The sequence below is a fragment of the Numenius arquata genome, chromosome 10 (assembly GCF_964106895.1).
Source record: "Numenius arquata chromosome 10, bNumArq3.hap1.1, whole genome shotgun sequence".
Classification (NCBI taxonomy): domain Eukaryota; kingdom Metazoa; phylum Chordata; class Aves; order Charadriiformes; family Scolopacidae; genus Numenius; species Numenius arquata.
In genome coordinates, this window is record NC_133585.1 from 22260015 (window position 1) to 22287531 (window position 27517).

A 27517-nucleotide genomic window follows, 5' to 3' on the forward strand; every position below is an offset into this window, starting at 1 on the left:
AGTGATATTTAGAAAGTGAAATGCCATCTGCTGCCCTTTGTTGTGGTCAGAGGGCTGGGCAGGAGTTTAACACAAGGACAAGAGTGGACAAAGTCAGCCCCAAGGTCTTTCTCATCCAGCGTCCTGCCTCTGGACCATGCTACAGATGTATGATGTCTTCAGGTCATAAAATCAGAGCAAACATGTCCCCCTTCAAGGGACTTGGTGGCCTACAGCCCATCTGTATTTTCTTGGGCCACTTGTAATTATTTGAGAGCTTTCAGAACTTTCTCTTCCAAAAACTTGCCTAGCATTCTCTTGAAATGACACAAACCCACACATGGTGGACAGTACTGAGCCCACCTGGCACACCGGTCAGTTCAAAAGTGACATTTGTGAAAGAGAATAACACAGTCACTAATTGTGAACAGCTTCAATATTTTATTTTGTGAGTGATTGACCTTCCTTCTTTAATTGAGACATCTGAGGTAGGACCCTATACAGCCATTCTTATCAGGCACTTTGTGAAACCAAACCCACTGATTTCTGGAGCATTATGCGCAATTCACTTCATCGGACACTGTTGCCCCCCCAACAGCCATAGTCTATGGTGGCTTTTAACTCAGAGAACGAATCCTCAAAATGTCCTAAACTAGAATGTTTAAATGAAATAACATTCAAACCTTTCTGATGAGTATCTATACTATCTCTCCCTTTATTTAAGAGGCCAGCTTTGCACTTCAAGCACAATTGAGGAGTCTTCTCTTCTGATGCTTTTCAGCAGCTCTTCCCAGTTTTATGGACTGGGCTCAATTTTATGGACTATTTTATGGTCTGGATTAGCTCCTGATATGCACTCACTCTCTCCAACAGAGCCTATTCATAATCAGTAAGCACTTGTTCAGTCACTAAAGAAAAATAGTTACATCTTTTATTACAATGAGAATCAGCTGCAACAAAATCTGGCCAGGACAGGAACCGCTTGAATGAGAATACATTGGACTAGTGAGATTGAATTGCTGGTAAAGGTCAAAACTTTGCAGGAAATCAAGCTTTGCACAGCAAAGGGTGACCAGCAGCACTGGTCATGATGACAGCATGACAGCAAAAAAAAATTCCTAGGCGTGCTTTGTGAACATCGCAGATATCAAATCTACTGCTTATAGGAAACAGTTCCTTTAATGAACAAGATTACCTACAGAGTTGTGATTTCAAACACTGAAGATGTGCCTTCAAATGGAACAGAGACAGCGCGATTGTTAGACAGTTTTTTCTTGTAGTGCCCGAAGTACCGTATCCTGTAGACACCCGGCTCTGTGCCAGGAGGGATGTGCCATTCAATAGTCACGTTGCTCCGACCAAATAATCCTTTGGTCCAGTAAAACCTAGCAGACAAACCAAAAACTGCAGTCAGAAAGAAAATCCACTTTTCATTTGTTTTAATATCACAAGAGCTCACTAAGTGGAATGAGATGAATGCACTTCAGTAAAGTGTATTTTAAGAGCTCCTTTTAACCTTTCCTCGAATGTTTAGGCTATCAGAGTAGCAATAAACAAGCCAACCCAAAACCTAGCAGGGCTGAAAATATCTGGAAATATGGAAAAACAAGTCAGTGGTCCTTTTCGCAGATGAAGAATATTTCTACCAATGTGTTCTCACATTCCCACTCCATATCATAACCCCATACAACATTACCTCTGTGAGCAATACTCATCAGCTCAGTCTTCCCTGCTCAGGGAGAAGGCTGAACCAAGAGGATGAGTATTTATTGAAGGTCACAAGCAAAATCTATCATAATCGAGCTCAGGGCTCCTGGCATTCTTTTCCACATCAGACTCCCTTTTTTTTTTTGCAAACTCCTTGTGCAAAAGCACTTCTGATCAACCTCAAAATTCTACAGACAGCCACACGTCATCGGAGGTGAGGGATTTTTCAGCTGGCTGTGATGGAGTACTGCTTGAGGAGATGAAGAGTAACCTGCTGCACTGCTGGATATCTCCCTAACTGTATCCAGACCAGACAAGAGTTATCAAGTCTACTGAGATAGCACCCCCATTTCATGGCTTTAACTAAAGGAAGCAGATGAACAAAATATATTGATTCATCAGCAATGGTAATAAAAAGTTTCCCCATACCAGTCTTACTGAGAAGATTGAAATAAATATTTACAGACATGCGGGGTGAATGTCCTGGTTTGAGGTAAAACAGAACCAACTTTCTGTTCCGTGTACTTCTTAGCTGGGCCTCTTCTAACTCTCTGAAATTAGCAGCATCTTGTGGAGAAAACTGCTCGCTCTCAGAGTGATCAGACCAATGTTTGTACTTCATGCCAAGGAACGGTGTGCAGGGAGGCTCCTGCTTAGACTTATTGCTGTAACAGCCAAGGTCAACCTCATTTCGTTATTTGCCCCGTTGGAGGGTCGGAAACGGAAAAGCGTAGAGGGGTCCCCCCTGTGGGGAGGAGGGGACAGGAGAGGTGACCCAAACCCGACCAACAGGGTATTCCATCCCATCTGCCCCATGCTCAGTGTAAAAGCTGAGGGATCAAAGGGTCAGCCTCTCTCTCTTCAGTGGCCAACAGGACCCTGTCTGTTCATCTGCCTTTGATCCCGATCCGTGTGTTCCTGACTCCAGACCTGGAACCCAGTTCCCATCCATCACTGAGTCCAGACTGGGACTTCCCCAGTGCCTGCCGGTGACGTCATCCTGGGAGCTTGATACGGTTTTGTATATACTGTATCTATTTCATTATTTCCTTTTAATTTTATTATTAATATTCCATTAAAGTAGTTTAGTTCCTTCTGAACTCGTAAATCTCTTTATCTGTCCTCCTTTTCTCCCGGGAGTGAGATGCGGGGGGGGGGAGCATCTGTCGCCTCCATAGGCCAATCTGGCCTAAACCAGGACAGTAAAAACCCGGGAAAAACAGGGGAGATTTGGTTTGGTGAACAGAGACCACAAGCTGACACAGGGCCCATGTATCTTCCTGGTTGCCCTTGTTCAAGGTTTTGGCTGTGGATGGCACTGCCTTGTCCTGGGACAAAGACAGTGTTGTCAGGAGAAGACAGCAAGAAGACACCACTAATCCTGAAGTGGTGGGGGATTTCCATCCTTGGGGACCGCCCTGACACACCTGGACATGGTCCCAAGCCACCTGCTATAGCTGGGGCATTGGCCCTGTTGGGAGCTTATTTGGACCAGAGACCTGCAGTCTGAGCCTGGCTGTAATGTGGTGACCTAAAAACGCTGCTGTGATGGATCCACGCCACCACCCATCCTTCTCCCCATCCTGCCCTCCAGGCTTGGTGAAACACGGCAACCACTCTGGGACTCGGGAACTGGAACGTAGCCCACATCCCAGCGGGGAAGAGGCTTCTCATGGATGAGTTCATGGGGATTTAACCATGTCTTAGCTCTGATAGCTGTCTGCCAAAGGCAGGACCAGGCAAATTCCTGCCTGTAGCTCAGTCCCTCCTCCTAAACAGTCCCAATAAAGCAATTTACTGGCAGACACAGGGTGGCAGACACAGGGTGGGGCCAAACACTTCTCCACTGCACACACCAAGACAGCATCCAGCAAAAGGGCACGTTTGTCCTTGCTGCAAGGGTGAGCACAGGACAAAGGGCAGATAACAGCTATCTCCTTCCCCAAAAAGCTGCATCTCCTTTAAGTAAACCTTCCTATCTTTTGATCCTTGAAAATATGCATTTTACAAATGTAGCTATAATCTATTTAATACTTTGCAACACTAAGCTAACAAATAACGCATTCTCTTGCACTACTCCCCTCACATTCAATGGTATCAAACACTAGTTTTTCCTGTACTAAAAAACACAGTCTGACTCCACTAATACCTAGTAAAAATCTTTGATTCTCCCTGTCCTCATTGCCTTAATTACTGACATTTCAAGGTTAACACACTGACATTGTACAAAGTGACTAATTTTCACCTTAACAGAATCATTTCCCCTTTCTTGTGGTGTTTGGTATTTTCCTGGGGCACCAGGAAGGGAGACATTACTGTCTGTATTGGTTTGCCTTCTGGCCAGCCCCTTAAGGCAGGAAAAGGCCAAACAGCTCCTCTTCCTCATCAGCAGAAGTACTTAAGCATGTTCGGAGACCCAAAGTCTGACCTTTCTCAGGAAGGAAAATAAGATGTTTAGATTCTCATCTTTCCAGCACCGTGGTAGTACATTCTCCAAGTTTTGCACTTTTATATTTTTTTCATCTTCTCGATTGATGTGCTATTAAACATTTTCAGTGTTCCTCGCCAAGATTTTGGGAAACCTTTTGGCTTTTTGGAAGAGAAGGGAAGGCGGCAGGGCTACGTATATGGGTGATAAAATGCCATCATTTCCTTTACTCAAGCAGGAACTGACTTGACTGGAAAGGGTGACATCAATGGGAGTGATGAAGTAACATAGTGTTAAACAGAGGGCAAAGCACTTAGAAAAACAGAGCTCCAAGTACAGGCAGGAATAAATCTCCTGTGTTGGGACAGTCGGAGTCCTGACTACTGGGTTAGGTTTAGAGAGCAGCTGGTTGCACTTGGGTAGAGAGAATTATCCCCTATCAAATGCCTGTCATAAATCCAGAGGAAGTCTTTCCTGATGAAGCCAAGCTGTTGGGAATGTTGCCTCTCTGACCTTGTTTTTGCGCTGGGACATTGCAAGGTCAGAAGACGAAAAGACAGACATTTTTGGGGGTCTGCTTTCTCACAGATAGGTTGCAGAGGCAGGTGGGAAAATGTCTGGTTTTATTCAAACTTGAAATTGAACGCTTTGACAAAAGATGCCTTTGGTATTTCTATCTCATGTTCTGACTTCTGGTGTAGCTCTAAAAGGTGACAGCAGCTTTGTTGCTTAGTGGATATTTTTCCTTAAGACTGACATCTCTAACCTTAAATTTGCACTTTTACAAACTTTTTTAAATTGCTGACTCTTTCTACTTTATGATGCACAGCAAAACTGGCCAGTTTTTCCATGTGAAAACCCTACTGTGGTGGAACTCTCATATTTTCTATTGGGTATCCTATCATCAGCACTGTACAACAGATGGATGGATGTAGGTTTCGAACAAGTTGGACCACTAACCTTCTGCAATTTGTGCTATTCCTTCTACCTTTCCCAAACTTTTAAGCCTTCATTGCAGAAGTTAGGGAAAAATGATTATTGTGGTCTTGACAAGTTAATCACTCAAATATGGACGGACCCATCCCCAGAGAGCACCATCTGCAGTGACAAGACCAACCTATGTTTGGGAGCTCTGAAAAGAAGCCCTTCAGGTTAAACTCAACCTGAAGTCTGTGGAATAGTGAAATCTGGTCATGGCACCCACCTGGTGTTCCAGGAGGCATCGTTTTCTACCACGTGCCAGCTCTCTGAAGTTCTGGTGTATCTCTCCACTGTCAGGAAGTTGTGTTCAGTCTGGAATAAAAATAACAGAGTTAGCCAGATGCTGAAGGGTCAGGCATGTGCCTACTTTTCTGTGTCACTTTAAACTGGAGAAGGGACTATACTTCTGTGTCCTTTACTGGCAAATGCAGTAATTACTAGCAAAAATGCTTATATTTCACTGACAAAGCACAAATTTAAGATAGTAAATGACATAGAGAACAAGTAATGAACTTGAGCATTAAAAAGAGAATGAATAGGTGGGGTATTTGCTTTCAATGTCTATGCAGGATGGGTGATGGGACAAATTAAGTATTTTTTTAATTTTCTTTGTATTATTAGAATAATGCACCAGGCTAATAGGATGGAGACTAGAGACCATGCTTGCTACAACTGGACGGCACTGGATACTGCCCAAGAAAGAGTGTCTGGTCTAACGCATGACATGGGTGCCTCTGACTTCAATAGTAAGAAGAGATCATGAATGGACTATATCTGACCAAATTAAGGACTTTGCCCCAAAAGTTTTCTGGTCGTGTGAATACCCAAAGTGCATGCTTAATGGAGAAACTATCTTCTTCTGAACTCCCAGCAAAGATAAAAAAAGCACTGGAAGCACACGACCTTACTCCTGAAACCTGTACATCAAAGATTAAAATACGTCAGGCTGAGGCAGTAACTAAATATTCACTAATCCTGAACATCCCCAATTGCAGCGTTTTTATGTTATATTTACCGCATTTTCTGCAGAGCTCCTGGGGTTCGCGCCCACAAAAGTTACTTCAGCAACTTCTCTCTGGGGAAAATTGAGATTTATATTAAAGACTGAGCAGCATATTGCACATTAAGAATATCCTTTTAAGATGCTGTAGGAGTTTTTTAGTGGTCTGTTTGGTTTTTGTGGGGTTTTTTTGTGTTTTGTTTTAAATCAGTTGTTGCAATAGCAGTACACAATTTATACTGTGAACTGGTATTCTGTGCCTTGCTGTTCCACTTGTCCTGCTTGCTGGATAAACTCCAGCGTAGCACATAAGATTTCACATTTTACACATAAGATTTCTGTGTAAAAGAAGAAGGGAAATAGGTGAGATTTTTAAGAATGCCTCCCTGCCTTCTTCCTGCCTTACTGCTGGAAACAGCAATGAGATCAAAATCCTTGATCTGAAGACCTTATCTAAATTTTGAGCATTGAAAACTGAACCCTTTCTGACATTTTTGTTTCATTCATATTCCGTACCAGAGGCATCAAAGGTGACCTAATTTCTGCTCGTAAAGAAATCACTGTACAAAATTTGCCTATTTAATCATCAACTGTTATTTCATGTTGAAGCTGAAGGGGAAATCTTCTTCACGTTGAATAACAGGCTTTTATTTTCCCCTTCATTCATCCATTTAATCACATTCAGTACAATGACATTGACATAAAAATGCTCTGTCTCTGCCTTTTCAAGCTCACTAAGAGCAACAAGACCTTTTCGGTCGGGAGGGTACCACGATACTTTAGAAAACAGACTTTTTTGGATGAAGGATAAGAATTTAAAGATGATTTCCTAAGCAGGTTTTAGCAAATACTTGAAGCTCTCACCGCTCGATACTGTTGTCTCACTTCTTGTAGCACATCCCCAAATGTCTTGTTCACCGGCACGCGGTCGGCAATGAGAGCAGGCACCAAAGTCAAGTTACCTATGTTGAAAAATGGGGGCTCTGGACCACGTGGCAAATCCTGAACTGTATTCTGGGAGAGGGAAGATGTGCTCATTATACTTACGTATAGATAACAAGTATTTAACTAATCTCCTATCACTGATGTGGCTCTTTATCCAAGTCCATTGCTTAGATAGATTTTTAAGAGCAAGGGCAATAAAGCAAACATAAAAACAAACAAGAAGACCTTCATCTGTGCTCTGCATGCAGGACACCTGCTGCCCTGTTGTTGAGGTCTCCCCAAGCCAGCCACCAGCATATCCCATGACTTCAGGAGGCAGCGCCCACCCACCAGTCCTGCCTGTTCACACGGCCCACAGATACAATGGTAATGAACATTGCCATGTACAGCAAATGTAGCAGATTTTTTTTCCTCTTGGTAGAAAAGGAGCAACTTCAGGCCATGCTGAAAGGTTGGAGGTACCTGTTTCCTAAACTTTGAACCACAAACCCCCCAGAATTTCTCAAGTGAAGTTAGACCCCCATTACAGGAATTATTTTCATACCACATGAGAATTTCTCAAAACGGGTTCTTATGAGGAAAGAGATAGTAGCAAACATGCAACCTCATTGAGGAACAAATACAGACATCACCATTTACAGGATTTAAATGTCTCCAGCAGCATGTGGCATACAGAAAATTTTGATTACCGTAGCAATAGCCTTTGCAAGTCCTCTATACAGTTGAATATAAGCAGAAAGGGTGTGCGGCCCATAAATAGTTGATGCAGCCTCGTATCGTTGAGCCTAGAAAAGGAAAAATTTGGAAAAGGAGGGGTTGAAGGACTCTTTAGCCATTTATACAGCTCATCCTGCTCCAAGACAAGTTCAGCACTATACCTGCAGGGGTTTATTTAATCCCTTTCTGCTAGGGAGGCAGCCCAACAACTTGCCTAAGTGTTTCTGCTGCAATTTCAGGTTACTCTTCATTCTTCAATCCATCTCAAACAGGGAGGACCAGTTGTCACTTCCAGTTATCACAGCTCTTTTACTCTTTTAAAGGCTTATGATATAGGATGTCTCCTCTCCAACTTTTTGGGTTGGACAGTTCTTTTAACCTTCCCTTCCAGTTTAGGGTTTCTAAACCGAAGGAGTCCATCCAATGGTCCACATCTTCCTCAAAGCATAGCATATACTGTGCCTTGTGGGGACCCTTAAAACTGGATCTTGCAAGCTATATTGTGGTCTTTTCCACAGCAAGTGGCACTGCAATTTATGTTCATTTTACGACCCTACAGCTCCAAATCTTTCTTCTGGCAGTTTTGCCACATTATGAAGATAATTTCTAATTCATCCAAGTCATCAGGAGATTGCTGAAACAGACCTGAACTCACAGGATGTCCCTTGAGTGTTCCTGACCATTTCCACATTAAAGCATCCATATGTACTCTATGGATGATGAATATGGAAAAGCTATGGTCAGGAAACCACATTGGCCCTTGGACCATGTTTCCTGGGCCAGAATAAACAAAGAAGTCTTGTGATTTCTGTCACAGATTCTCCAGCTTTTTGTGGCAAAAGAAAAGTGCTCTAAACATTCATAATTTTGCATGAATTGTCATTCCATTTTGCCAAAAGCTGAGCTCGGTTAGACATGTTCAATCCACAATTTTAGCATTTACCTGGTATTCTTCATAGGTGGCAATGTAATGGGTGTAGACATTGCACAGACCTGCAATTACGACATCCATTCTTGGTGTACCATGAGAATCAAATTCCTAAGAAAGGAAATAAGTCACTTACCTTGTAACAACTTCTTAATGCACAATTATATTATATTATTATTATTATTTTTATTTTTGTTGTTGTTATTGTTATTATTATCTACCAGGACAGAATACAAAGCTACAGTGGGGATGGGGCTGCTTGCTTAGGAATGCAACCCTACAAGTGTAATTTGCATTTATTAACATTTCTTATTAACTTTCCAAAGAAAAAGAGGAGAAATGATATCATACCCCAGTAAATTCAATAAATTTAGGGGGGTTTTGGAAGCTGATATCAGTATACTTCCTCAAAAATTGTTGACAGAACTATGTGAGACAGGCTCAGTGGGTTGTGGAGACAGTGTCTGAGATTAAGATGGTATTTAGGCTGCAGGTGAAAATAGGATGTATCAATCAGGAAAATGGAAAAAATACATTTGCCATCTTTTTCCAGTTGCTCTCATGTTGCAAAATCCTGGTAGGGATTAAGGAGCTAAACCGTTCCATCCTAGAGACAAAACTCCTGCTAGCATCAGTTGAATAGCTTGTGCTGGCTTAATGGGTTGAAACTCAATGGGTTTGCTTTTTAGGGGAGGGTATTAACTTCTCCTACATGTCAGTAAGCTTTTGCAAAATGTGTCTGAAGCAATTGTGAGAAGGAAACATCTGTGAGACATGAGACCCATGATCCAAGCTGGGAGGAGACAAAGGAAAAACCATAAGAATCAAGAAACATGAAGTTCCAGATGCTGCACTCTGAAAAATCTTTTCCTCAGCAACTTACTTTTTTAACAGCTTCCCGTAGCCTGCGCCCAGACATGGTCCTAGAGGCATTAAGGGAACAATGTTAGTCTCCAGAAATGCAGGGAGCTAAAGCAGGAATCACCAGTTGGACATGCAGCACACCACCAGAAATTCACATAGCACTTGTAGCGTTTCTCAGCATCCCTTAAGGCTTCTCTGTGATGGACACAGCCAAACCACCTCTAAATATTTCACATACGTCATCACACGCAGGGTGAGGCTGGAGGCACTCCAGTGTGGGGTGGCATAGAAAAAAGAAAGTGCTATAAATAAATCATTATTATGTTCAGATTTTCACCATTGTACCATCAACAGACAGTGCAATTCATCATTACAGTGTTTGTGGCTTGGGAAAAAAAAAAAAAGTTTAAAAGTTCCTTTCATTTCATCAAACCTGCATTTTGCAATGAACAGTTGACATTATTTAGGAAGCTTGTTTGCATCTCATTCATTCCCATGGCTAGTTTACAGAATGGAGAAGGAAATGGGAAATCCCAGGTAACCAAAGGAACAAGTACATACAGTGGACATATATGTGTAGTGCCCACACAGCTGTCAGCTGTGGGGACAATTTTTAGCCTACATTCCCATGCATGCAGAAGTGCCACAGGTAGTTTGAATAAAACCCTTCCAGCTGCAACACATAGAACAAGACCAAAGAAATAAATACGTGAACTCTCCGGGGACAGCAATGATTGCCAGAGATCCAATGGCAGCAATCTGAACATCCACAATGTCAGGGTGCCACGGGTGAGGCCGAGTCATCTGAGGTGAAAAAAAAAAAAGTGGATATGACTATAGTAGGGCAGTAGCAAAAAAAAGGTAGCTGAAGCATTCTCCTTCCTACAATCATAAATCAGGCAGATAAATTTACTTGGTAGACAGGCACATGAGAAAGTGCTTTACCTCCACGTGTACAGCAAGTTGTCTGACCATAACAGACAGATAGGGCACGTGTAAATACTATGGGTAAAGCAACAAAAAAGGTGTGGCCAGAGGGTTAGCTTAAAGAAAAGTGGGTAAATAAGGTAAGGGTAGCACCTAGAAACCCCCAACCTGCATGGGAAAATGATAGTGGTAGGATCAATAAGGTGGATCATCTGATCAGGAGAGCAAACGTGAATGAGTGAGATCAGAGAGCCTGATGGGGATGGGAAATGAGAGTTACCTCTTTGTTAGCAGAGCAAATGCACTGTCGGTTGTGATGCAGAGGGAGAGTCACCCAGAGGGTGATGCTCAGGGAACCCTTGACCTAGCCCTGACTTCAAAATGCCCCTTAGCAGGGACCACACCTCAGACTCAGCACCATTGCAGCAGCCAAAACACACACTACACCAGCATTTCATCAGAAAAGAAAAGAAAAGAAAAGAAAAGAAAAGAAAAAAGAAAAGAAAAGAAAAGAAAAGAAAAGAAAAGAAAAGAAAAGAAAAGAAAAGAAAAGAAAAGAAAAGAAAAGAAAAGAAAAGAAAAGAGAAAGAAAAAAGAAAAGAAAAGAAAAGAAAAGAAAAGAAAAGAAAAGAAAAGAAAAGAAAAGAAAAGAAAAGAAAAGAAAAGAAAAGAAAAGAAAAGAAAAGAAAAGAAAAGAAAAGAAAAGAAAAGAAAAGAAAAGAAAAGAAAAGAAAAGAAAAGAAGAGAAAAGAAGAAAAGAAAAGCTAGATAAAAATGAAAGAGCCTGTTAAAATGAAATTAAGAACAGCAAGAGTTCAAGGGTAGCATGGCTTCACCAAGTGAAATGCAAAATCCCACTCAACCAAGTCAAAAAGATTTTTGAGAGCAATTTACCAAGGGCAAAACATGAGTGACAAAACCTTGTGAAGCACATCAGAAGCAGGAGTTCTGCCACAGCATCCATAAAAGGATGCTCAAAGGGTGATAAAATGGTAAGAACAAAGTGTAATTTACTCTCAGTAGCACCACCCTGAATGCAGGAGATGGGGTGGGATGAGGCTCTGCGTTTGGACCTCTTTTTATGAAAGATGAAGTGAGAAACTGATTGAACAGAAAGGGAGAGTAGGAAAGCTTTTAAAGAGACTGATGAGAGGAATAACAACAAATGCGTCATCCAGATGGCATCATCTAAGTGCTCTAAAGTACCTTAGACATGATCCTGCTCCACTACAGTGCGTTTGCCTTAATGCCAAGGGAACATCAGGTGGAAAATGGGCATCAATTTTCTTTTTTAAAGTTGTAAGTATAATTTTGGGAAAGTTCAGTAAGAACAAACACCAAGTCCTGCCCAGGACAGAGCAGACCCTAGCATGGGGCAGCAGCTCTGCAGAGGCTGGACCAAAGAAATAGCCCTTCACTGTGTCAGTGGGGCATCACTGAGATAGGGACCCAAGCAGCAGGGGATCTTTATCCTTGCTGACTGCCCTAACTCATGCTCATGTCTCTGAGCAACCTGCTGTAGCTGCAAGTATTGATCCTGCTGGGAGCAGGGTTGTGCTGGAGATCCCCAGGGCACCTCCAGCCTGAGCCTGGTGTGATTCTACTTGTGGATGAGTAAGTCTGGCATCAGTCAATGTTATAGCTCACAGAACTATCAGACCCTTGCATAAACATGACAGAAAAGCAGAGATGTCAACAGGACATTTACATAGGAAGTTAAAGCCTAGTAGAAACCTTTGAAGACAACACTGAGAAAATGGGCAAGTTGATACAGTCCCAAAAGTTTCCAAAAGGCACCATGATGAGTTACTTCATTTTGCATGGACCAGTCTGTCACATGACAAAAAGGAAAGTCCTCTTATGGATTAAGGTAGGATGGAAGAAAAATATATAATCCTATAATCCTTCTCAGAGCTATTAAGATCTGAGCACCAGGAGAGGATATCCTGAAGCCATGGAGCAATGCTGAGCTCCATGCACCGTTGGCTTTCCCTGACATCATGCACTTTCCCTGTGCGTCCTGATGAGAGCTGTTTCAGGGGCAGAGAATTAGGCCAGAGTGGACCTGTTGGGTTTTTTGATCCTAATGACAGCAGTGGGTCTGGTCCCTCCTCCTGAGATATATGGAAAAGACGCTCTGCAAGAGGAAAACTTCCACCTCTCCCATTCTGATGCAAAATAATGACACCGCTTATTCTTGCTTTCTATTTTCATACCTTCAAAGCCAATGCAGCTCTTGCTCCTTCCTTGTTCTTTCACGTATGGGCTTGCACAGATATTGTCTGTAGCACCCTACCAAAACCTATCCCAGATTAGCAATCTCTGCACTTCCCAGGCTGCACATCAGTGTATCCTTACCTCTCCGGTGCTAAAGAGGATTGGCTTAGGTTTGTGGCAGGCTTTCGTTTCATTGGACGGTTCTCCCAGCAGCTGGTCCCGGATTTCATCCCAAAACGGGTCCCCTTCTACTGAGCCTTGAGGGGGAAACATCTTTTAAACACTGCTCCAGCAGCTATCAGACAGAAAACTCGTTTGTTACCCACTCCTTGCTTATGTGGGATAGGATAGTTCTCAGTGGATCATAGAATCATAGAATCATAGAATGGTTTGGGTTGGAAGGGACCTTAAAGATCATCGAGTTCCAACCCCCCTGCCATGGGCAGGGACACCTCCACTAGAGCAGGTTGCTCAAAGCCCCATCCAGCCTGGCCTTAAACACTTCCAGGGATGGGGCATCCACAACTTCCCCGGGCAACCTGTTCCAGTGCTTCACTACCCTCACAGGAAAGAATTTCCTCCTAGTATCTAATCTAAATCTCCCCTCTTCCAATTTAAAACCATTACCCCTTGTCCTGTCCCTACACTTCCTGACAAAGAGTCCCTCTCCGGCTCTCCTGTAGGCTCCCTTCAGATATTGGAAGGCTGCTATGAGGTCTCCCCGGAGCCTTCTCTTCTCCAGGCTGAACAACCCCAGCTCTCTCAGCCTGTCTTCATAGGGGAGGTGCTCCAGCCCTCTGATCATCTTCGTGGCCCTCCACTGGACCCGTTCCAACAGGTCCATGTCCTTCCTGTGCTGAGGACTCCAGAGCTGGACACAGTACTCCAGGTGGGGTCTCACGAGCGCAGAGTAGAGGGGTAGAATCACCTCCCGTGACCTGCTGGCCACACTTCTTTTGATGCAGCCCAGGATGCGGTTGGCTTTCTGGGCTGCCAGCGCACATTGCCGGCTCATGTTGAGCTTCTCATCCACCAACACCCCCAAGTCTTTCTCCTCAGGGCTGCTCTCCAGCCATTCTCTGCCCAACCTGTATTTGTGCCTGGGATTGCCATGTCCCAGGTGCAGGACCCTGCACTTGGCCTCATTGAACTTCATGCAATTTGCACAAGCCCATCTCTCAATCCTGTCCACGTCCCTCTGGATGGCATCTCCAGCGTGTTGACCGCGCCACCGAGCTTGGTGTCGTCGGCAAACTTGCTGAGGGTGCACTCAATCCCACTGTCCAAGTCTCCGACAAAGATATTGAACAGCACTGGTCCCAGTACCAACCCCTGAGGAACTCCACTCATCACTGGCTGCCCATTGGACATTGAACCATTGACCACAACCCTTTGAGTGCGGCCATTCAGCCAGTTCCCGATTCTAACTATCACCCTTTTCTGGGGAGGTTTGAAAAGTCGAGCTTTAGGCCGGGTGAGCTGCATCTTGGCAGCCTCCAGGCAATGAGAACAAATGAGAAAGATTGCCCCAAATCCAGCTCTTTCTTCTCCCCACTCCCCATCCAGCACTCTCCTTCTTTCAGCTCTGAAGGTCATACTCTTCTCCAGAAGCTTTCTGACGAACACAGACAAACTTGTGAGGTGGTTATAAGATCACACCCTCCTAAAAAACATCCCTTTGGAGACTGTGGTTCAACTAGCCATTGATGTTCTCAAGTGACTCTGGGGTTCTGAATCTATTTGGAGGATGCCCCATGTCCTCCCCATTTGTAGGAAGCCATATTGACATCTGCTCCCAAAATTACCTTGTGTGAAGTTGAAAGCCCCCACTCCATCAATAGTCCCAGCAGCAAAGCTGTATCCTAAGGCTGGTTTACATGTTTTAACCTTAATCAGAAGGAGGAAACAAAATGAAAAAGAGATTAATACCACTTCCCCTCAATGTGCCCAGTCCTGCTGTGAGAATATAACATTTCTTCCTTCCTTATACCTGCAACCCGGGAGCTCCAGCTCTTACCGTGTGCGTGGCATTGAGTTCCACTGAGACATCACTCATGTTCACCCACTGGTGAGCTGAGATGAGGGGTCCTGTGACCTCCTGGGAAGCTTTTTCATAGAGCTCCTAAGGGACACAGAAGATAGAAATCCTTGAGGAAGAAGAATCGGGAACCCAGTTCTTCTGACATTCAGTAATATGAATTATTTCTTCGTTCTGTTGACACCTGAGTCTGCAGTGTTAAAAACAACAGCAATGTTTGTCCTTGCCATTTGACACACATGCTGGGCCACCCTAAGTGGGACAATCTTTCACTTGCAAGTCACGATCAGCCTGGAGTGACTTCAGGCCAAGCATCTGAAATGGTGATTAAAAGGGAACTACCACCATCAAGCCTTCTGCTCTTACTCCTCTGCTGGACCCATTCCAGGTCCTATAAGCTGCTGTCCCTGAAACGGTGCCAAAAAACGTTCTCTTACTGACTACTCTCACGTTACATGAAGCCGCAGAAGAGAAACCAATAAATTCAGGTGACTTTTGAGCCCAAGACCACAGCCAATGTAAGGGAGCCCATAGGGTGGAGGACACTGGCTGAGTAAATGCAAAGTCAAGCAGGGCGAGAGTATCTTTCATGGATGTTTAAGCTGGCATATTTAAACTCACATTTGCTTTCGTTTGGGAGTCTGATGCCAAAGACGGCCAATAAATGGTGGTGTCTCTGAGCCGAGTCTTGAACACCAGGGATTTTTTCCACCATAACACCTCTGAGATGAGTGCATGGGAGGGAGGAGGAGATTACAAGGGGCAATATCCACATTATATACCAATGGGGAATATTGAGATTAAAAGCCCAAACCAATACAATGATAAAAGTGTGTGCTTTCTGAATAATCAGGAAAATTTTCCTCAAGTATATAAATGTGGACTTTAGAGAAATTTAAATCTACAAACATTAACAAAAGCACATGCAAGAAAGTTGCTTAAATGAGTATGCGTTCCTGTAATAACAGTATTCATGCACAGTCGTAGAGCAAAATAGCACTTACCCTTGCTTTCATGTAGATATTTTGCCCTATAATTCTTGTACTGTCAAACATGTCGTTACCAGGACCCATGGCCATGCACATCGTTGCCTGTTAAGAAATTTGTTTAAGTGCTAGTGATCAGTTAATACAGAGAACATGTGGCACTGCAAAGGGGATGAGTTCACAAGGGATTGTCATACTGTGGGAAATGATTGCTTCTTGCTAACCATCTCAGATTTGGGCACCGGGTTACTACACTAACCTTTGCAGCAATATAAATTTAAGTTTGGGCTGAATGACCAGAAAACAACGTATCTGAGGACAAGACACAGTAAATTCCTGAAAGAGGTATCCAGAATAGTCCAAAAAGGGACTATTTTTTTTTAATGTCCTCTTCAGGGATGACAGCTCTTCCAGCTTGGAGGTGTCATCAAGGTCTAGTTGGACCACCCCCTGTATCAAAACCTCTGCAGTAAAGAGTAAAAGATGGATCATTGTCATAGGCGACTCGCTACTGAAGGGACCGGAACACCCAATATGCGGATCCACTACGTAGGGAGGTCTGCTGCCTCCCTGGGGCCCAGGTTAGTGATGTAAAGAAGCAGCTTCCTTCCCTAGTATGGCCCTCAGATTCTTAACCCTTTTTGATCTTTCAGGTAGGCAGCAACCAAGCAGCGAGAAGTCCAAAGGCAATGAAGAGAGATTTCAGGACCTTTGAACGACTGACACAAGTTGTGTTCTCCTCTGTCCCTCCAGTTGTGGGGAATGATGAGGGGTTAAATAGGAAGAGCCAGCAGATCAATGCCTGGCCCCAAGCCTGGTGCTACTGGCAGGACTTCGGTTTCTTTGATTTACAAGACACCAGGCCTGCTGGTAAGGGAAGGGATTAGCTTATCTTGCAGGGGGAAAAGGGTTCTAGGACAAGAGCTATCAGGGCTCACTGAGAGAGCTTTAAACTAGATTTGACATGGGATGGGGACCTAACTGGGCTTGCTAGAGAGGTGCCTGGGTGTTGAAGCTCAGCACTTGTGGGGCAGCGAGTGAGTATTTCTGAGAACCAGAAGGCCTGCCAACCCTCAAGGGTGAAAACTACAAGCTCAACTCCCTCTCTGAAATGCTTATGCAGCAGTGCACACAGCATGGGGAATACACAGGAAGAACTGGAGATCTGTGTGTGGGCGCAGGTCCACGACCTCATTGCGGTTACTGAGACATGGTGGATAGCTCGCATGACTGGAAGTCTGTCATGGATAGCTATGTCCTTTTTAGGAAAGACAGGCCACCAAAGCATGGTGGTGGAGTTGCTCTTTATGTGAGAGAGCAACTGGAATATATTGAGCTCTCCCTGAGGGCAGATGAAGAGACAGTTGAGAGCTTGTGGGTGAGGATTAAGGGGCAGGCCAGTATGAGGGACGCTGTTGTGGGTGTTTATTACAGGCCACCTGATCAGGATGGGGAAACTGATGAGGCCTTCTACAGACAGCCGAAAGTACCCTCACAATCACAGGCCTTGGTTCTCATGGGGGACTTTAGTCACCCTGATGTCTGCTGGGAAGGCTACACAGCCCGGCAGGTACAGCCCAGGAGGTTCCCCCAGTGTATTGATGATAACTTTTTGAATCAGGTGGTGGAGGAGCCAACAAGGAGAGGTGTACTACTGGACCTAGTTCTGACAAAGAAAGAGGGACTGGTGGAGGACATTAAGGTTGGGGGCAGGCTTGGCTGCAGTGATCGTGAAAAGATAGAGTTCAGTATCTTGGGTAGTATGTGCAAAACAACAAGTAGGATTGAAACCTTGGATTTTGGGAAGGCTAACTTCGACCTCTTCAAGAAACTGCTTAGAGAAATTCCATGGGTTAGGGCTCGGGAAGGTAGAGGGGCTCAAGAGAGCTGGTTGATATGCAAATGCTACTTTCTCCAAGATTAGGATCGGTGCATCCCTAAGAGCAAGAAATCAGGTAAGGGAAGCAGGAGACCTGCGTGGTTGAGCAGGGAGCTCCTGAAAAAGCTCAAGTGGAAGAAGGAAGTTTACAGTGCGTGGAAGAAGGGACTGACCGCTTGGGAAGAGCACAAGAATGCTGTTAGAGTATGCAGGGATGGAACGAGGAAAGCCAAGGCCTCCTTGGAATTACACCTGGCAAGGGATGTCAAGGTCAACAGGAAGGGTTTCTTCAAGTATATTGGAGGCAAGAGGAAAACTAGAGAAAATGTGGGCCTGCTGTTGAATGAGACGGGTGCCATGGTGACAGAGGATGGAGAGAAGCCAGAGTTGCTGAATGTCTTCTTTGCTTCAGTCTTTACTGCTCAGGGAAGCCCTCAGGAGTCCCAGACTTTGGAGGAAACAGAGCAAGTCTGGACGGAGGAAGACTTTCCCTTGGTTGAGGAGGATCAAGTTAGAGAACGGTTAAGTAAACTTGATATCTGCAAATCCGTGGGTCCTGGTGGGATGCACCCGCAAATGCTGAGGGAGCTGGCAGAAGTCATTGCTGAGCCACTCTCCATCATCTTTGAAAGGTCCTGGAGAACAGGCGAGGTGCCTGAGGACTGGAGGAAAGCCAGTGTCACTTCAGTCTTCAAAAAGGGCAAGAAGGAGGACCTGGGAAACTACAGCCAGTCAGCCTCACCTCCATCCCTGGAAAGGTGATGGAACAGCTTGTACTGGGCGTCATCTCAAAGCATGTGGAGGAAAAGAAAGCTATCAGAAGTAGTCAACGTGGATTCACCAAGGGGAAGTCACGTCTGACTAACCTGACAGCCTTCTACGATGGCATGACTGGATGGATTGATGAGGGCAGGGCAGTGGATGTTGTCTACCTTGGCTTCAGCAAGGCTTTTGACACTCTCCCACAGCATCCGCATAGGTAAGGCTTAGGAATTGTGCATTAGAAGAATGGACAGTGAGGTGTATTGAAAACTGGCTGAAAGACAGAGCTCAGAGGGTTGTAATTAGTGGCACAGAATCCAGTTGGAGGCCTGTAACAAGTGGTGTTCCCCAGGGGTCAGTACTGGGTCCAGTCCTCTTCAATGTAGTCATCAATGACCTGGATGAAGGGATGGAATGTACCCTCAGCAAGTTTGCTGATGCCACAAAACTGGGAGGGGTGGCTGACACAGCAGGAGGCTGTGCTGCCATACAGCGAGACCTGGACAGGCTGGAGAGTTGGGCAGAGAGGAACCTGATGAACTTCAACAAGGGCAAGTGTAGGGTGCTGCACCTGGGGAGGAATAACCACCTGCACCAGGACTGGTTGGGGCCTGACCCGCTGGAGAGCAGCTCTGAGGAGAAAGATCTGGGAGTCCTGGTGGACAACAGGATGCCCATGAGCCGGCAACATGCCCTTGTGGCCAAGAAGGCCAATGGCATCCTGGGGTGCATCAGGAAGAGTGTGACCAGCAGGTCGAGGGAGATCATCCTCCCCCTCTGCTCTGCCCTGGGGAGGCCCCATCTGGAGCACTGTGTCCAGTTCTGGGCTCCCCAGTTCAAGAAGGACAGAGAACTGCTGGAAAGGGCTATGAAGATAATTAGGGGACTAGAACATCTCTCTTATGAGGAGAGGCTGAGGGACTTGGGTCTGTTTAGTCTGGAGAAGAGAAGACTGAGGGGGGATCTGATCAATGCCTATAAATACTTAAAGGGAGGGTGTCAAGAGGATGGGGCCAGTCTTTTTTCAGTGGTGCCCAGTGACAGGACAAGAGGAAATGGGCACAAACTGGAACATAAGAAGTTCCACCTAAACGTGAGGAGGAACTTCTTTGCTGTTAGGGTGGCAGAGCCCTGGAAGAGGCTGCCCAAGGGGGTGGGGGAGTCTCCTTCTCTGGAGACATTCCAAATCCACCTGGACACGTTCCTGTGCAACCTGCTGTGGGTGGACCTGCTTTGGCAGGGGGTTGGACTAGATGATCTCCAGACGTCCCTTCCAACCCCTATCATTCTGTGATTGTGTGATTCATGCACATGGCCCCACCACATTGCTCTGTATTTGCTGCTCCATCTCGATTTTTCTCCTTATCAGAAGTTAATGTAGATCAGGTAAGACATACTTACGCCCCCCATGGGACAGGTGCTCTGTGGGTTATTGCACGACTCCCCCGTGTTTACACAGAATGGGCCTTTGGTGTTGGGCGACACATCTCCCAAGTTGGAGGATGCAAAGGCAGCAACAAAAGAGCCCTGCCAAAACCAGATATGATCAGACCGATTTTAGTGCCTTGCAGTGATCACAAACATCATCTGCAGCTTTCCCTGCAGTCAAGGCTGGCATTACATCCAGCTGATGATCATGCAATGTTGGTAAATATTTCTGAAGTTACTGGGAAGACTGGAATGGGGATTTAGGAGTCTCCCAAGGGTTAGGAACAGGAAAAGCAAGGGAGAATAGGACACACAAGATGCAACTGTCATTTCAGAGGGACCTTCACACCGATTTGGTATCCAGACAGCAGTTCTTCATCTACCTCTTCCACCTCAACAGCTCTTCCCCCATGTCCTCAGTTTCTCATGTTACTGACCAGGTGTTAATGGATCATTGTAGCACCTTGCACAGGATTTTTTTTTCCTGACAGACTTTCACCATGACTGGGTGAGAGCTGTTGGATCTGACTGTAGAAGTTAACATCAAACAGTACTTGCTAGAAGCAAGGCTGGTTACAGACTGTCAGCTGAATTCAGCTCTCACAGATAATCTCATTTTTTTCCCCTTCTTTTAGAGGTAGGATGCATCAACACAAGATATTTTGATATATTATGAGCTCTTAAGCCATTTTCTTGTAAGACTGCTAGACACAATGTGCCTAGCAGACCACAGAGTTAAATATTGAATCCTGCAAACACTTCTTAGAAGATTTGCATGCCGGTCAACTTGCACTGACTTGCACCCATAACCAAGGGTCGAGTCTTGGTTAAAGCTTTTAGATAATCCACTATAAAAAGAGACATTTGCAAGCAGGAATTAGGTAGGCTTCTTTTAGTTTCCATCTTTGGTATGAACTGCATGTGTTCCTCTGCCTGGAGTATTAAAATAGGAATCAGGTGACTGTTTCAAGGTGTATGCTGAAGATACACATGGGATACTCTCTTAATCAAGTCAAGATTCAAAGTGTCTCTGAGATGGGTTCATCTCCATATTTACATTTCAGGGGAAATAATGCTTTTTAAAGGAGATGTGTTTGCACTCTGAGGATGGCAAATCTTCGGATAAATGAAAATCAGAAGGCATAACTGGCTGGAAACCATAAGAAAGAAGTAAGGCTAAGGCTGACCACAGACTTGATGCCACACTGCAGATACAATATATTGATCCCTTTGGATCGAGTATCCCGCACATGTCTTTCTAGTATTTCCAATAGTTGAATCAAAATCAGTTTGGTTTATTCCTAAAATCTAAACAAATCCCACTGATTACTAGTTTGGAAAGTTAAGAGTACACCTTGCAACTTCTCTTCTCTAGAGGAAGAAAGTAAATAAATCAAAATATTCATCTTTTACCCTGCTGTATTATTTCACTATTTGAAAGAACCTACTTTGGCCCATAGAAAGCACCAACCATCCCCTCCCTGTTGCAGCCCTTTTTTCCCCACTATTTTCAGTAGTCTGAAATTAATCCCACCTCTCCGGGAAGCATCCCCTTGTTCTTCTCCTGTTCGAACAAGTAAGATGCGTAGCCCACGTTGTCGCTGTTCACAAGATGGTTTGTGTTGTTCATGCTGACTGGGTGCACTGCAAACCAGCTGAAGAGGAGTCAGAAGACACATATAGGAAATGTGTAGTTCAATCTATATATTGGCAATTGACTTGTTCACTCTGTATATTTGCAATTGACTTATGGGAGTTTTCTTTGGGAGAATATAAATGGAGACTGTTGGTACATAGGGATAGATTAACAAGGGTAGAGTTATTCCCGTCCTCTCCCTTCCTGACCAGGAGGACTCATGGCTATGATGGTCCAGGTACTGAGGCCACAAGAATTTGGCAGTGTAATTACCAGGGCCACCAAGAGCTATTTCAGACCTGAACTGACTCTTTTCTGAGTCCAGAGAATTCTATTTTGGAGGGTTTTTTATTTTCTTGCTTCAAAGAGTAAGGAAGTGTCAACAATGAAAAAAAGGAACACTTTAATTCTTAAAAAAAAGACACACACACCCCCATCCTCTTAATGTGGTCAGACTCTTGCTTGTGACTTCTAAACGAGGAAAACACAATTATGTCTCTGTTACTGCACATTACTTCATTTGCCTGGCCTTGAGCTCTGAACTTCGGGTGGCTGAACGCTGCCTCATCTTTTGATAAGCCAGGTGTCATAAATGCTGCCTGCAGGAATGGCTTGCTTTTCATGAAATGTTGGGTGTTGTAGAAAATAACCAAGAAGAGAGGAGCCAAAAGGGTCCTGGAAATGCCAGGGCTTGAATCTGCTTGGAGGGGCACAGTGAGAGCCCCAGAGAGGATTTTTCTGCACCCCTACAAGGGAAGACCAGCTATGGTCATGTTCCCCAGATGCCTTTGCGTCATGCTAGGATATGTGTCCAGCTGTAGGTGGGACAGGTGCTGCCGTGTGTCCCAGAGTAGATGAGGGATGCTGACCTGGTTTATGCACTCAGAGACCCTCTGGTGACTAGCTGGGAGCAATGCTGTATGGGCAAGGGTCAGTGTTGGGAAGGAGAGCTTATGCGGAAAGACAGAATTGCTACAGAACAGCGGTTTATGAGGATTTGGAGAAAAACATGTTACTTTGGTGGTCAGTACCTGATAAGTCCTAGCTCCTCTCCATTGATGTCTACCATCTTCAGCATCACCATTTCTTTATCTGTGTTGGATGAATATCTGGATGAAAATGAAGCAGGGAAATCCCATTACCATCACAGCCGTGGTCACACTCTGCTTTGCTCAGACATGTTAACTCTCCACTAGGTTGAGCAAGGTAATGAAGAGGTTATTACAGATATTACCAGAGCACAGTGAGACCTTGGAAGAGCATCTGAAAATATCTGGCAAAGTAAGAGAAGAGTTATGGTTGTTACTGTCCTCAGGTGTTGCTTCTCCAGAGGTTGCAGAGTGGACCTCTCTCTGAATACAGATTTATGCACCGAGGATAGCACTTTAATGCCATCGACTCAAATCCTGACATCTAATAAAGACTTTTTTTCTTTCTATCTTTTTATATTTTTTAAAAAAGGATAATATCACATCCTTGACCAATGCCTCACATGCTTGGAGGGGGCAACCACAACTTTCAAGCCCACTCTTGCAACTAATTTTTGGGGATGCACCACACCCAAGCGCCCAGGATGGCAAAAGTGTCATTCTGCCATGCCCTTGGCTCCACATTTTCAACTATCCCATGAATGACCAGAAGCACCAGCTGCAAGATGGCTGGGTGATGATCCCAATTGAAGGGGTTTCTTCAGGGCTCTGTTTCTCTCCCGCTTGAGGAGCTTTTACCTGCTTCGTTCAGACGCTGGGTTCTCAAGATAGGAGAATGGACTTCGGTTGATCTGACTGTTTTCTACAGTGCCTCTGTTTATAAAAAGCCTTCCTCTCTTCATGTTCTGGTGTGCGATATCAATACTCTGAAAAGCAGTAAGGCAGGGAATATTAGTTCATGCATGTAAGGCATGTATGAGATTATCTGGATAAACTCTGACTTTCCTTCCCTGCTGTCCCCAACCCGTTCTTGGGAATCTGAGGGCTTTTTATTTTTTCTTAAGTAGCTTAATATTCAAGAAAATTATGATAATGCTTTGAAAGCACCCACAACTGTCTCTTTCTAAAGAAAAACTTCAAGACTTCTGTTTTTTGATCTGATTTCACTAGTAAGCATAAACCAACCTCCAAGTGTGTTTTAAGACCGCGACATTTGGAGGTGCTACCATGAATACCACAGCAAGAGCTCCATTAGTCACAAATGTATCTCCCCCCACATTTTCTGCATTTATGGACTCTCATGGCAATAGACTGGATGACACTGACCTTTACGATGCCATTCACGATAGCGTTGAGGGACGGTCTGATTAGCCCTTTGCTAGTGATCCAGAAGAGGGTGTACTGGAAGTAGCCACCAGGCCCTGAGTGTGTGTGGGTGCCACTGAGGATGACGTTGTCCTGTCGATACAGCCCGCCATACTTGTTCTTCAGTTTCTTGAGCACCTAAGAGGAAGGAGGTGGTCCTAAAAAAACCTTTTTCATGCCCAAAGGCTATGGTGATTTGTATCAGCCCTTGCAAAAAAACCCAACCATTCATCTTCCTGCTCTTCTCTTTCTGGCTGATACTGCTGTACTGGTATCACAAGAAGTAGGTTATAGCTGTTGTCTTGGCAAAAGCCTTAAAATAATAAAATCTGGTAAGTAAAGACCTCTATCCCCAACTTGCAGTGAAGCCCAGATCATCCAAGGAGTCTCTATTTCTCCGGCACCTCCCTCCCTCCTCTGTGGTGCTGGAGACCCAGCATTACACAAGCACCATGATAATATATTGATGATTCAAATGTATTTGTGATAATTTTTCTGCTAAGAAAGGCATGGTCAAAGTCCAGCCTCATTTGCTGAGGAATCAAAAGCTCTTCTTCAGCAGAGAGATGACTCTTCTTCAGCAGAGAGACGACATCTCTCTGAGATCGTGCTGCAAGGAGATCCCAAAGCAAACAGCCAACATGCTGCCATGCTTGATATTATTTAGCAATAACTACAACCTTAATGCTAATACCAGCAACAACTCAAACTGTGCCAATCATTCATTTCCAGCCATGTACCTCCAGCCTCACTCTCTGAGACACCATTCCTATGTCGGCGCTGACAAACACTACTCGCCTGGAGTCATCAACATCTGCCACGATGAAGGCTCGGCTGTAGAGGCGCATGAGAAGCCCGCCACCCACCTGGTCTGGGTTGGCATATCCCATCTGGAAAGGAAGAGCTCCATCAAGCCCATGCAGCCAAAATATTGAGCAATGTATTCATTTGCACTTATTTTTCTAAGTAGATTTGCCAGAGGGTGAGAGAGATCATTCAATATATGAACACTCAGAGCTGCAACTGTCTTGCCCCGTGATTGCAAGAATCATAGAATCATAAAATGGTTTGGGTTGGAAGACACCTTAAAGATCATCTAGTTCCAAGCTCTCCACCACAGGCCAGGACATCTTTGATTAGATCAGGTTGCTCAAAGCCCCAAAGAAATTTCACCTGATGTTTGACGATGACAACCATTTGGCAAGGCAGAGCCTCTAAACCAGAAGTCACGTGAAAAATACTCAGAGACGATGAAAATCAGTACTTCGCCAAGCCCGTGTTCAATTCCCCGAACTTACTAGAGGAATTTCTGCCACAGGTCCTGTGCAGTCAGCTCGACCTACGCCCAGAAAGTAGTTTTCTGTTACTTTGCTGGAATCTATAATAAGAACAAATAGTAGACACATGAGCAAGGACAATCGAGGACGGAAGAGGCAACCCAGCCTTTTTAAAGAGATTGCATTCCTGAATCCTTCTTGACATCCCCAGAGGACTCATCAGGCCTGTGGACAAGGGGATCCAGCTGATACTGTCTGCTTGGGTTTCCAATGGGCTATCAATGTGGTCAAAGTGTGCTGAGGCTGTTAAGGCATTTGGCTTGGTAAAGGGTAGACCAGGCGTGAAGAACTGCAGGGGGAACTCACAAGACAGGGTCACTGGACTGTGTAAAAATGTGTCAGCATTCACAGCGAGGGCGAAGCAAGCCTAGCTTCACTGATTAAGCTCTCCAAGCCCACCACTACCATGCAGGAAACAGATATGAGGGTGTAAGAGTTTTGTGTTTTTCACACAAAAAATTCAGCTCATCAGCAGTGAGAAAAAGGGGATGGCATGTCAGGAGCTACTGGGAAAGAACTAGAGAAGAAAGATGGGCACATCCATATGTTTCCCTGGTGCCTCCAACATGTCCCGTGTCGAGTGCTGGTGTCCTGGTCTCAATAAAATCACAGCAGAGCCAGCAGAAGCTCAAAGGGAAAAAGCATCTCTGGGCAATGATCCCCAGGCAAGTGGTGAGAAAAAGGACTCCCAAAGGAGGTCATGTCGCATCCCAGCCATCATGAAGGTGCAGAAGTCCTTCTACAGGATGGATGATGTGCCTGGACAAATTCATGGAAGAAAAGCCATTGAGGACTATTCAATAAACAAACAAACAAACAAATAAATAAATGTGCATCTCAGGAAATCCCAGAGCCACAAATCACCGGAGGCTGAGATAACACTGTGGGAAAATATTTCTATGTACTTGATCTGTCCTCACAGTCTTCCCCAGCCACTGCTGCTCAAGGCAGGGCTTTGGGATAAGGGTAAGCTTGGTCTTCCTGGTCTGGCCTTTCCTAGGCTGTCATTTAAATCGGAAAAGTGAAACAATCACCCTGGCCACAGACTGACCACAGGGCATGTCTCCTGTTTAAAACAGCATGAGTCAACAGGGCTAGCCATTAAAATTACCATTCCTCCACCTCCTCCTCCAATAGCTACGACAGAGAGGAATTGCTTGTGCAAAACTCTTACATGTTACAACGAAAAACATGAAGAAAGAATGAACTATATCCAATTCAAGATCAAAAGTTAGAAGTTGGAACATCACATTGCTGACATGTTGGTTGATGCCCCATCCAGAGCAGGGGAGACCCCCAGCTCTGGGAAAGGACTCCTGTCACATGGAAACACCTAAAGCTTCAAAATATTTTCTTTCCCTGTGAGATTTTATCTCTCCAGAGGACAAACATGGGATACATTAGAAGTGAATTGAGAGTTAACTTTGGGCAGCTCCCGACACCCACCTCCCCATGCCTGGTGATGAGGTTGGAGACATAAACGAGCTGTGATGGAATTGCAAGAGCTGTGAAGTCCCTTGGTGCCGTGCTGAGAGTGAGGGGCTCTCGGTACCCCCTCCACCAGGCAGAGAGAGGGAAGGGAGGTTGTCTGGACCCCTGCAGCCAGTCTCACCCACTGACCCCGAGGCTGTGCATCCGCGCCCCAAGAGATGCTCACATTGGGTTTGACCACCATGCTCCTGACACAAAGGCCAGCAACAGCGCTGTGCCGTACCTGTGTGAGAGGACCACACGCAGCGAAGATTATGAAGGTTCAGCAGTGGCCCAGTGACCCTCTACCTGTAACCCTTTAATTTAAATTTAAATTAATGCACTGGACACACACTCGAGCAGGGTGTGATGGCAGGACTGAAATAGCTCAACTTGCCGTTGCTGTCTTTGGTGAGAAAGTGGAGAATGAGGAGCACCGCAGTCACCGCTATCATTAACACCAGGCAAACGATGAGGATCACCTCCAGGCGGGAGAAGGAGCACTTGGGCCTCTTCCCACACATGGTGCGGGCACTGTGACAGCAGAAAGAAGCCTGTGGGGAAAGCAGATAGGACAGCCCTGATGTAAGGCACATCCCACCCAGAGCAGTACATTGCACCCTCAAAGACCTGTTTATGGTTTTTGTTCCCCATCCCAGTGTCAGAGCAGGCAGCAGCAGCGACAAGGCTGGGAAGTGGAGATTTATTTTTCAATTTACTTAAGACAGCAAAAATATATCTCCTGTAAGCAGCGATCACTCCCCATCACGAGGTCCTATAGGACAGGGTGAGTGACTGAATTACTGATCCTGCATTTCCCAGGACACTTTGCTTGCTCTTTTGAAGAAATTTTTTAAATAAACCCCACAATCTTCCACCAGATCCTATGTTCGCTGAGCAGCAAAGGGAGACGTTGTGGCCAGAAGCCTCTCAGCTTTCCTGCTGCTCGCTCTCTCAGAGCACACCAGGGAACAGTATTGTCACCATGATAAAG

General features: G+C 44.9%; 1 protein-coding gene across 2 annotated transcripts; it reads right to left on the reverse strand.

Moving 5' to 3' along the window:
- Positions 1 to 1174: 1174 nt before the first annotated feature.
- On the reverse strand, positions 1175 to 27047 carry LOC141469367 (putative neutral ceramidase C). 2 transcript variants are annotated; one of them, XM_074154866.1, is made up of 20 exons: positions 26921 to 27047; positions 25015 to 25094; positions 24457 to 24606; positions 23678 to 23854; positions 23150 to 23277; positions 22454 to 22531; positions 21321 to 21441; positions 19760 to 19885; positions 15736 to 15822; positions 14711 to 14815; positions 14499 to 14580; positions 12835 to 12950; positions 10259 to 10353; positions 9569 to 9608; positions 8701 to 8796; positions 7730 to 7825; positions 6960 to 7109; positions 6111 to 6170; positions 5319 to 5407; positions 1175 to 1364 (listed from the first exon to the last, which is right to left on the reverse strand). In XM_074154866.1, exons 1-20 carry the CDS (start codon positions 27045 to 27047, stop codon positions 1175 to 1177), a joined length of 2193 nt encoding a protein of 730 aa, XP_074010967.1. The 2 variants fall into 2 exon arrangements, with proteins under 2 accessions (XP_074010967.1, XP_074010966.1); XM_074154865.1 differs by having other exon boundaries at positions 26879 to 27047.
- Between the last annotated feature and the right edge of the window lie 470 nt (positions 27048 to 27517).

Coding starts and splice junctions, on each gene's coding strand:
- LOC141469367 (XM_074154865.1), bottom strand. CDS start 27,047: ATGTGTGGGAAGAGGCCCAAGTGCTCCTTCTCCCGCCTGGAGGTGATC. Junction 22,532..23,149: donor CCAGCGTCTGAACGAAGCAG/GTAAAAGCTCCT, acceptor ATTTTCATCCAG/ATATTCATCCAACACAGATA. Junction 7,826..8,700: donor CCACCTATGAAGAATACCAG/GTAAATGCTAAA, acceptor TTCCTTTTCTAG/GCTCAACGATACGAGGCTGC.